Raw genomic sequence first — 12,727 nt, forward strand, 5'->3', positions numbered from 1 at the left:
TATTGTGAAAATTCGTGGTTCCATGCAGTACTAAAACGTCGAGCTATATTTCGCCACTAGTTTGTATAATAATTTTGTAAATGTATTCGTCATTTCAGTTGGATTAAAGCTCAAATGACCGTAAAAGGTCATCCGCTGATATAATAGTATTTTTTAAATGGAAGAACATAACGAGACAAAACTAAAACTAATATCATATATCAGCCTTTATAAAATACGCTGCTCAACACGCAAATTAAACAGCAATAATAGCTGATTTGTGATAGGACTGGACGTGGTTAGTCACATTTGATAATGCCTTATGAAGATTTGCTGAGGGCATATCGTAAGCAAATTCCTATACCGTGAACTTTGGAGGTTACACTCCACTTAATATAAGATGTATTTGTACCATTGTTATTTTTATACTATACTCAGTGTGTTCCATATATTAAACGAAAATTGTAGACAAATATGAGATTTTGCTTTTTATTTCTATTTCAATATCAGATTTACACTAGATAATGAAATTAGTGTTGGTTGTGCGTCGAAGGATTGATCAGTCGTAAACAGTCTATCCTCGCTTGAAGTCTACTAGTACCTTCCACCCTACACATTCCTACTGCTCTTCTTCTAGCCTGTCTACCACCCTACTAATCCACTTCCGGAACCGATACACGCGTGAATAATACGTCAACCCCAATTTCTGAGTTGGAGTCCTAAAATATGAGGCCACACCAATAACTACTTGACCGCCCGTGTTTGGATTCCGGCACACCAATCCTCCACCCTCGTCTAACTGGAAACGATTAAAAGTTGGCAAACATATATTTTAGAACAGCCGACTAAACTATTCAGTTCATTCAGTATAAGTATTACACCAAGTGTACACTTTTTTGAATATAACTGAGTGTTATATATATATTGTAGACGCATCATTATGTGATAAATCAAAATATTATTTGCCCAGGTGATAATGCTAATACAATAATGATAGACAGTAAGTAGGGGTTTGAATGATGCTCACCAGGCACATGCTCTTCGGAGGATTGTAGGAGCACATCTGACTCGTCGACATGCCTCCAACTCTTGCTGCTAAGACGTTGCATGTTTGGTAGTTTGGAAGGGTAAGTCCCTCGATCTTCTGAAGTCTTTTCGGAAACGTCTTTTCTTCTACAACATGTTTTTGTCAAATCATGAAATAGAATGCATACTAGGAACACATTTTTGAACTTAACAATACAACAATGATACTTACTACATTAAATTTTGTTCTTTCTTGATCCGTTTAGCCGTATTGTTTTTGTACAGTTTTTTTCAAGCGGAATGATTTGGTTTGATTTAAACATATTTCATTGCTTTTTTTTCTTTCAACATGATCGGTATTTACAAAAATGATATAGAGCAAATGGGTCGGACACAAGTTCTAACAACATAAGTAACGTCTTCCCCATAATTGACGAAATGATCACGGTAGTACACACCTCTTGTGCAGTAACGAGTGCTATCGGGAACCGGTTTTTACGCTTTTAACAGAAGTTAACATCGGTGGAAAGCAACAAGTGGAATCTCACAAGATCGGTTAAGATAATAAAAAAATATATTATACAATATGTCATAAGATGTTGTTGAAAACGGCTTATGGTAGATCTTACTTTCATGCATTTTTGCTAATTGGGACAATTATCAAACGGAAGCCATGGTCAACAATATATTCTATATTTCTTCGTGTATTTGTTAAATATTTCCAGCTATTAATACAGTCAATTGTTAGATGGTCAATAACTCTACACCATTGACACAATCGTTTGGAAATATCTTACAATGATATAATTATGTTTAAAGTTAAACAATAGCTGCCGATTGCATAATACTAAATTAGACAATCTTGTATATTTGAATAATTTCATCTGTCAAGAGTAATGTTTCGATAATTATTGACCAATCAATTAACACTTTGGCTAACTTTGATCAAGGCCAAAATGTTAATAAGTTCTATTCAGTCTGCTGCAACTGACTCTTACCATAGTTCGTACAACCAAAGCCAACCATGGCACAGTCGCCAATTTTTCGCAAGCGCCTTTCTTCATCACGTGCTGAAGCAAACAACATGTTATACTTTTTGTAAGTTTAGTATAAACTTATTTATTTTACAACGATTGTGATAAACGTTATTACAACATTATATTAATCATTCTCGTCAGCACGATGTTACACCATAGTGTGGTCTTGTAGTGTGGGAGAAACCGGAGAACACGGAGGGAACCCACTTGTTCGGCTTGGTGACCACAGACCAAACTCACATTCGCCCAGGCCGGGATTGAAACTCGGGTCGCCTTAGTGGAAAGCGTGTTCGCTAATCACTGGGCTAACCGTAGAACACTTTTCGTTCAAATGACAATTCGTTTTTGGTATACTTCTAAAATATATTTACAAACTCTATGTATAACAGTGCATGAAACGTGGATTTATTTTAATTCTAGTAACATCAGAATGCAAAACACATTAGTACTAAGAAATATGTCATTATTTTACATATACGTACCATGAAAACCTTTAAAACGTTCAAAGTAAATTAAAAGCTTCATTTTGTGTGGGAAGATAAGTTATTTTACATGTTTTTTATCATGTCTTAAAAGTCATGTCCATTGAGTGTCTGTCAGTGAATGTATAAAGTATGAATGTTTTCCTTATTACAGAAGTCATCAACACGAACATATCCAGATTAAATCCATTTGCTAAAACCTAGGCTCTACATCTATCAAATTGTTTGTTGACGTATATTTGCAATGGTTGTTAGGATGACTGGATGTATTTTTTCAATGAAGTCTTGCAAGACATGTGTATAAAACATAGGAATGTCTTTTTATACTTCAAGCAGAGACTATATGCTGTCTATATTTAAATCGAAGAGGAGCAACTTCTGAAGTACAACTACATGGAAAATCCTAGAAATTTCAATTTATAAAATGCTCCCGTTTAAAGGCACATGATTCAAGGTCAAAACGAAGTCTCACCACCATCACTCTCCCCGATGAAATAATAATTCTAACCCCTCGCCCTCAAAAAACAAACAACAAAAACAATATTTGGTAGGCGATAAAACGAATTTTCATGCTCAAACTTACTTCTTACAAGCGTCGCAGGCTGAACGTATCGGTTGAAGGCGAAGTCCTTATCCACTCGCAAAACGGCCATATTGGGTGAGGAATAAATCTGAATATCCCACTTCGGGTGCTTTAAAAAAGGCATTATTCAGGTGTATTTTACTTGTAAAATATATGTCTTGTGGATGGCAAGTGACCAATATTATAATAAAATAGGAGAAAACCCAATGTTAAATAGTATCGTAATAGTGTAACATATCCATTGAATTGACTTATTATAAAGTCAAAATATGTCATTGAAACTGCACTCTCACAGATTGAAAGTTTTGACAACTTTTTATATTTTTGTCTAAAAACGAGAACGAGCCAATTTTTGCGAAAAAACATGTAAACCAGTAAAAATATAAAACTGCTGACAAAAATTAGACCGCAGATTTTGATATGTAAGTTTACAAATATATATTTTGTGCCTTTTTTAACAGTTAGTAACGGTTTAAGCCGTAAAACATTAATCTTTTATCATTGGTTTGGAGATATTAACACAAAATGCTCTTTCCTTGGTAATATATAAAAGTTGTAAAACTGGTAAATCCGTGAGACTGCAGCCTTAAATGGAATAACTACGAAATAGTAAGCTTTCTTAGTATATGACATTCTTGTTTTTAGTTATCAGCAAACAACAAATTTGAATATTTATACGGAAAACTGCAGGAACAAGCTCAGTATCCAAAATATTTATCATAAGCCCTAACTTATTGCACAGAAAAAACGCACATAAAGACAAAGAACACGAACAACAAACAATCACAGGCTAGAAACATGAAACATCAGAACAAAACTTCACGAACAACACAGGACATACATACGATATAAAAACTAAGGGTGTTTATCAAGGATTGTAGGGTACCGCCTTGGAACGGTCAGTAAATGTAGATCTACTATTTCGCTATCATCCTAACACTTCCAAAAATGCTAGGAGGTCGATAATGGTCTTGAAATTAAGGTCTCTCGTTTCCCTATGTGATGCCACCGTCGGCGCGTCGCTGATGTCATTGCACCATTAAAATTTACAATCAAGTTAAAACGTAAAAAGTATATCGTGTCAAAGTATCAACAGCTTGAGGAAACGTAATAACAAAACAAATGATAATAAACTAATCGCTGAACCAAAGTAACATGAAGTGACACGTCATCGAACTTAATACATAATCAGTGAGTCCGATACATTTAGAGAATATCAGATGAACGAAAAGTTTGAAGATCCGTAAAACCCATTTAATTTATCATCATTTGAAAAACGGTTTAAAAAATGAAGTAGAAAGTAAGAAGAATTGCTTATCTTCTATTATCATGTCTTATGATTTATTATTAGTTATGTAGATCTTTAAAATAAAGTCTTAACATTCGACTTAAAATATTTTACAGACATAAACATTTTTATAGACAAAAATAACACATGATATAAATTCAAACTAATCGTTCTTGTCAAGCCCTTGTGTCTTGATACAAATCGTGTTTAATTATTCATTAAAGGGATCAACAGTTAGTTTCGCATATTTATGATTAATCAAAATATATATATTGTAATCGTTTATAGTTAGGACAATACCAAATTCTATTTCAACAATACCTTTTTAACATTCTACTATTTAAAAAAAATCGTCGAATTGTGACGTATTAACCGGATGGAAAGTAAAATGGCAGTATTGCCCTATAAAGATAGTAATATATTACCGCGATGAAATCAACCACGCCCCGCACTTGTGACCCCCATTCATCTTTTCCAATGCGCGACATACCGGCCACGACGGATAAATCTGAACTGAAACAGTAAGAGGATCGGATGTTGCTTAAAATATCATTCAAGTTTACATTTCGAGTTGAACAATTTTACTGAAACACATATATTCCGGTTAAGGCGCCTTAGCTTAACATATTTGTAAACATGTTCAATTCGCAAAGGTCCATATTTGAAAACTCTCAAATCCTTATCCGTAGAAATGCTGCATTCATCATATTTAATTAACTTTCCAGTCAACGCACTTTGATTCTGATCTTAAAATTACATTTTGATATTGAATATGGAACTGTTCAAGTTGTAAACAGTGGAGTGTTGGGATAAAACTTGTTTGTTCATCATCAATGTCGGTATCTCAAATGTCAAGATTCAGCTTGTAGATCGATTCAAAAATCAGATCCAATCTTCATGAAACTTTTACAAATTGTGTGTTCACACCTTTGAACCTTTGACTAACAGATACTTTTAGAAGGGTAAATATTGTTAACCATAAGTACAAAGAAAGAGTTCGCCAAAAGAAGCGCATGATTTGTTTAAGGACTCAACAAGCATTTTAAAATGCGCCATTGCATACCATATTCATATAAAATGCCTTATGTAAAGTTTTAATACTTATATTTACATTTTTTAAATATACATTTCGGCTGAAATAAATAGATTATTCGAGAGCATTTCTCTTTTTTGTTTCTCTCGTTGTGCTCAACGGTCGGGAATTAGAATAACTACCGTAACCGAACAATGAATGCGCAGATAAAATAGTTCCTTATTTTTATGTTTATTATCTACACTTTCAAGAACAAGTATATTATAAGTACGTATTATTACTGTATTACCACTAGAACAAAACAACTTGAGTTTTGAAAAAATAACAAAAACAAGAAAACCACAAAAATATCGCCACCTACAAAGTTCTCATTATTTCTCGCGATACTAGCGTTTGTCAGTCAAGAATTTTCAAATTGGAGAGAATTTCCAGTAAATTTACTTGTTGAGTGTTATTTTTAAGAATCGCTTGGTGTATGAATCATGCTGGAATACGGTGTTGGACAAATCAGCAAGTGCATTGTCATTTTAGGAACTTGACATTCTATTTGGATTAAATAAGTCGTCGTCATTGTCATTTAATATTTTTTCAACTGTTCAAATTATCGTTGCTTATTTTGTTTGAACTACATTCCTGCAGTTTTAGTTTGCATGTTGACAATAATTTTACTACGATTTCATTGGAAAAAAAATTTCCGTAATAAATATGCCCCGCCAATAAGTATTCTTGCGCCCATTGACAGGACAGAAGTTTCGAACAAATGAACGCGATTTCGATGGGAAAGCCATTACACTTTAAACGGAAATAATGTGAAATTGATAAATAACAAACATCGTTAAAGAATGAAGTATTAATTTAGATTTTTCCAAATAAAAACATATTAACGATGTTTTGGCGCTTTATTAGAAGGGATTTGTTGCCACGTAGCTATGAATGGTACGTACCAGCGGTGTTGAGACAATTTTGACTCCGTATTAAAAGAAGGTCCATCTAGTTAAATGGGTCAAGTGACAGAGTAATATGATAATACCAGAAAATATAACAGTGAGGAAATGGTTATGTTAATGTAAAAATTCGGACGACTCGCCATGTCATGATTTCTATAAACAGATTAAGAAACTCTCTCGAGCACTCTCTAATACTATGATAAACACCTACAACTCACCATTTACAATCAATTGATAAACGTGCGATCTGTATGAATGCAAGCATGCATGTGACTGAATGGTCAATACAAGCACCCTGTTACATAATTTAAGAAGCAAGTACATGTGACCATGATCTCACCGAGAAAAACAGAAAACCCTTGATTGTATTAAACATGCCGCATTTTTAACGAATCTTCTAACTGTCGTCTTATTTGGACATGTTTGTGCCTTGTTTGAAACGGTTGATTGTTTCAATGTCACAGCTAGCCCAAAAGAGATACAGTGTATCGGTGTATATGAGTTACGGGGTTACAGTAGTAAATTATGAAATCCCTCCTCGAATTCAGAGATAGAAATCAATTCGCTGTGGCATCGAGTGTTATCATGGCATGTGAGTCATTTAATCTATGTTTTAAATAAAAAACAACAACTTTACAGTTGCTACGTGGTACTATTTGGGATCGAAACAACGACACTTCGATAAAACCCCTCGCTATCAATGTTATCCCAATATCGAGAGAGATTGAGAGGCCGCGATAAAATGTTCAGCATATAATATATGTTAATAATAAATAAGTGATTTGATTGGCCCTGTTGTTTGGCCGAGGTCAATACGACTGTTTCGAGGACAAATAATAGAGCCAATGTTAAATAACTTAATTATTGACGTTATTTTTAAATAACATGCTCTTAAAGGATTTAACGTTTAAACACAAAATTTATTAAAAAATATTAACATATAACAAAGAACAGCTCTTAAAACATAGGCTTATTGTACCATTTTTATGTGTTCTTTTTAAATAAATTGGCTGCCGTTTCCAGCTGCGAATCTTTATCACTATTTTGGCCCTGTTTAGTTAGCAAATCATATATTTAAAATGCGAGATTTATATCTATATCACTTTTCGCCCCGGGGCCGCTAACTGATAAAAATATTGGCATTGCTATTGAGGAGGCCTTTTATTATTGGACGAGGCAAAGCCTGTGTTAAGGGGCTAATAGTAAATAGTTATTCAATAAAGTTCGGTATATGTAGCTTACCTTGTATTGTTTCTTATGGAGAAGAAAGTGTATGCAGTAAGGAGTACGTGTCGCTCATCAAGTATGATTCCACCGCTTTTGTACTCAGAGTTCAAGAAGACTGCCACGTGGTGCGGAAACTCCCTATTAGCAGGTTCCCCACCAATGATGTTACGCGAGATGTCATTCGATCCTGTGTCTGCCACAGATTGAATACCGCCCCAAACCGGTTTGTCTGCAGCCGCGCAGCCAGCCGCTATAAATGTGAGCCATTCATTTCGTATCGATAATCTCATATCAACAATTTAATAACTCATATTCCCGCAGATGGTAGTGCGTGTAATCCATTGATCTTTAATAAAAAAACAAGGCTACTTCCGGTATCTGACGGGAGATACCATGCCAATAAAAAGATTTACAAGTCTTACAAATTCGTATAATTTGTAATTATAAAACCGTTAATATTTTGATTCAAACACAATGTATTTCTTTATTTTAAACATGTTTAGTATTACCCGGTATTTAAAAAAACTGTGTTAAACACACTTTGCTTACTAGAATGTATAGCCCTTCCAAGCATTAAACTGATTAAAAGTTATAAGCTAAAACAAACTTTTCTTAGAGTTAGTTTTCAACCCGGCCAAAATGTCTTATCTAATTAATTCAAAAAATTTGATAGTGTACATACATTTTTTAACACGTCTATATTTTGGAAAAGACATTTTAAATAATACAACCAGTTATGGTCAATTATTGAGCTATGCAGATATTAAATTAAATTATAATTATTAAATCGATCTCCAAAATAACGAGACACGACATACATTCACTTAGTTCGGTATTTTTCATTCAATTTTAGAAAAGTTTGCAAAAAGAGCTCACCAAACAGAATATACAGGACAGCCGCGAAAAGTTCCATGAGTGCCACCTTGCAGTTAAATCTCACAATGAAGTTTGCCTGTATTTATTAAAGAAAAGCCCAAATCAATTAGTAAACCAATAAAATTGTAATTTGAAATTATTTAGATAAGCAAACTTTCAAATTTAACAATATTCTAGATTTGACCTAAGGACAACATTGGCCTCTGGTTGCGAATTTTATGTGTTCTTGAAGCACTTCAAATAGATGTTATCATCACTTTTTCCATAATAATAATAAGTAGAATACGGGTCAAACAACATATTTAATTAAAGAATACATACAGTCCAATACCGTCGCATTATTCTATATCACCTATTTAAAGAGTTTTATATAATAACTCGGACTTAAATGATATATAGTATGCCTTTTTGTTAAAGGTAGTCTATATTGCCAAATAAAGTAACATGTCAATAATTATATTTTCCTTTCCTAATGTACGAGTATGTATAATTTATGCTGCAATATAGTCACTACTGTGACTAATGTCCCGCAATGATGATACGATAGGGAATGTTTCTATGCTTGAAATCTTGCATGTTCAAAAAAACCTAAAAACAGAACAGGAATAGAGACACAACATACAATATCATAGTAGTTTTATGTTAAGCAGTTCACACAATAAAGACAATGAAAAAGGTAAAAACTGACACTTGGTTCTGGCCCAAATATCACAAAATATACTTAAGGTGGAACGCGACTATGAACGAATTTTCGAGTTAATGTCTAAAAATTGGTATACGAATAGAAGAGCATATGCCCAATTAGGGACTCTTTTTATATTTTCAATATTCTGAACAGTTTCGAATCTACGAGTCTTCAAAATATGCCACTGACGTCAGTTTTGAGACTTTTGTCAAAATTTTGCGTTCCAGCTTAAATAACCGATATTTGCATCAATTATTCGTGACCGCTATGAAATTTTAACCTCAAGTGCGTCTTGTGAAAATGTTCACGCACATATATTTTTCTTTCTCTTGTTTTACGTTATTTATTTTAAATTCGTCTATAACGTCATTTTTCGCTGGAAAAATGGCGTCGTGTTTCGCTGAAAAATGTGCGCCTTTCTTTAATTCTTGAAAAAACTGCTCGTTTAATTTTTTATTTTTTTAAATACATTTATTTAATGTTTTATTACAAATTGCCTGATATCAATAAAAGGGTACTTTACCGACTTCGTTTTGCGCAGTATCAAATAATCTATCCCCTATACCTTTATTTTTCAATACGTATTGTATTAAAACGTTTAGCATGACGTTAATCGAACTTAATTACGTTAAGGTGGAACGCGACTAAGAATTTTTTTCGAGTTTCTGTCTGAAAATTGGTATACGAATAGAAGAGCATATGCCCAATTAGGGACTGTTTTTACATTTTCAATATTCGGAACAGTTTTGAAACTATGACTCCTTCAAATATACCACTGAGGTCAATTTTGAGACGTCCCTCATATTTTTGCGTTCCAGCTTCAATTACCGATAGTTTCACCAATTGTTTGTTTACCGCTATGAAATTTAAACCTCAAGTGCGTTTGGTGAAAACGTTCACGCACATATATTTTTCGTTCTTTTGTTTTACGTTATTTATTTATAATTCGTCTTTAACGTCATTTTTCGCGGGAAAATGGCGTCGTGTCTTGCTGAAAAAAGTGCGCCTTTCTTTAATTCTTGAAAAAAACTCGTTTAATTTTTGATTGTTTTAAATACATGTATTCAATGTTTTATAACAAATCGCCTGATATCAAAAAAGGGTACCTCACCGAGTTCGTTTTTGCGCAGTATCAAATAATCTAACCCCTATACATGCTCTTGTTCATTACATATTGTTATAAAACGTTTAGCATGACGTAAATCGAATTATTATTTACGCTAATAAGAGCTTAGTTTTGAATAAACAACTGATCAATAACATATAACAGTTGTTGTTAGTTTTAGTTAAATTGATAATTCAACATTGTTTTCTTCTGTTGAATTCCGAATAGTTAACATTATTAAATCATTAAAGCACTGATTATAAATGAACTATAGTTAAAGTGACATGCTTATCCAAAATCCATGCAACTTCAACTTCTTACTCAATTATGCATTTATGGAAAATATTTATTACTGGTTACAAGATTTTAACCGCGTGTTTAATAACAGAATGCGCAAAAACATTAAATTATTGGTGAATGCTAAAGTATTTACTGTGTCTACACTAATCTCATAATGAAAAAATACCATGTTTTATGCTCATTGTTTTCAAGTCAACTCGGAATTTCTCATAAGAACCTTTGTTTTCGACCAGTTTTCTGCAACCAAGCGTCAGATCAAACACGGCCTTACTATCATTGAAGTCAAATATACTTATTTTATTTGCATGTAGAATATAAGCTTTTTATTTATACTTATATATAGCTTTATCCTACTTATATAAATATTTTGACACCAATATGCCTTATTTTTAAACTGTACTATTATTGTATATAATATTATTTATGTTCTACGTCTATCAATGTTTGGATATATTATGAATATGTCCAGCCATGGGGAAAATTAAGATATTGAGTTGAGTTGAGATGGGAGAGTAAGTGTGAATCTTTAAATAGTTACTTTAAGCTCATTTTGTTAAGGGTTGTTGTAGCTTACATACAAACACACGCAAGCACGCGTAAAAACGCACCCCACACACCATCCCACACTCAAGCACGCATGCATATATGCGCACGCGCGCGCTCTCGCACACGCACGCACGCACGCACGCTCGCGCGCACACACACACACACACATACACGCACGCACGCACGCACGCACACACACACACACACACAGACGCACGCACGCACGTGTGCACAGCCATTGTACGCACGGAAGGCACATTGAATGCGGGATAAGGTAGCTATAGTGGCTTCTGTATCATGGGCATTGAATGCATCGCCGAAAGTTATCTCATGAAGTTGCTTGTAAGGACGAGAAGCTTTGATTGCGTGGTAAAGTCAGGAAAACAAAATAACTCGTTATGGATTAAAACAAACAATGCATTGATTAACAAAATTAAACATTTTACTGCACTAAAAACATTAACTTTAAGATCATCATTTGAGCCATTTGGAACATATATTTTATCATAGTGTGTGTGTGTGCGTTTGTGTGTGCGTGTTCGTGTGTATTGGCGTGCGTGCATCTACAAGTATGTTGGCGTATACGTGCGTTCGTGTGAGTGCATTTGTGTGAACTATAACAACCCTAAATATGATGAGATAAAAGAAACAATTCAATGTGATCATTTACAATCAGTGCAAACACTCGTATTAAACACAAATGCGATTTACCACAACTAATAATATTGTTTTAATATGCCTTTAAGACTAAATACATATCGAAAACAATGTTTCCTATGAAGAATAGCGAGTTTAATTTGAAAGAAATATAAGACCATAGTGAATCCTTTAGCATTCACCAAAAATGGATCATTTTTGCGCTTTCTACTATTAAATAAACAGTTACAATCTTGTAATCAGTGAATAATATTTTGTATGAGTTTATTATTTAGTAAGAAGTAAGGGTTTATCAGTCAAAATAAATGTTTGTTATACATGTGGAATATTGATTTTGAATAAGAGTTCACTTTAAAACTTTAGTGTGTTTTAAATTAACGCCGATGTAACATTCCATTTTGACCCCGTTATATATTGACCACATGAGTCATTTTCTTTCTGTTCAAAGAATGACATTTTTTAACGTCAAGAACTGACCATCCCCCACCCTTCCTCCAACCGTTGCGTAACAAATGGCCCTCTTTGAAAGTTGTTCAAGGGTTATATTCACTACCAAACTTAGTCAATAATATGGTTGCCCCTATTAGTGGAATTAATTAATTGTATATGTTTTTATTCAACGATAACCGATTGGCTACATCAAAATAAGATTCAAAACACTGAACTCTATAGTCGCGTATTTTATAGATCTGTATATTATTACCACATGAAAGCAAAGTATGATTCAAAATCATGCATGTTTTTATATTTTTGGAAACATACTTTCTCTTAGAATCTATTGATAAAAAGATTTTGTCAATATTTCGAACAAAACCTATGTTAGATCAGAGCATGTACTGGAGTAATTGTTGATAAATTGTGCTCAAATACATTTTTGGCGGTAGAATATTTTCCCATTTGAATCTTGATTAAACCTCTAGTCAACATAGGTATGATATAATGCGCTTTAAAAGATG

General features: G+C 33.5%; 1 protein-coding gene across 1 annotated transcript; it reads right to left on the reverse strand.

Annotated features, from left to right (window-relative positions):
* Window positions 1-598: 598 nt before the first annotated feature.
* Window positions 599-3,177, reverse strand: LOC128208706 (chymotrypsin-like protease CTRL-1). Its single transcript, XM_052912254.1, has 4 exons — window positions 3,108-3,177; window positions 2,004-2,075; window positions 1,007-1,152; window positions 599-778 (listed from the first exon to the last, which is right to left on the reverse strand). Exons 1-4 carry the CDS (start codon window positions 3,175-3,177, stop codon window positions 599-601), a joined length of 468 nt encoding a protein of 155 aa, XP_052768214.1.
* Window positions 3,178-12,727: the final 9,550 nt, after the last annotated feature.

This window comes from Mya arenaria, chromosome 11 (assembly GCF_026914265.1).
Source record: "Mya arenaria isolate MELC-2E11 chromosome 11, ASM2691426v1".
In the NCBI taxonomy this organism is placed as follows: Eukaryota; Metazoa; Mollusca; class Bivalvia; order Myida; family Myidae; genus Mya; species Mya arenaria.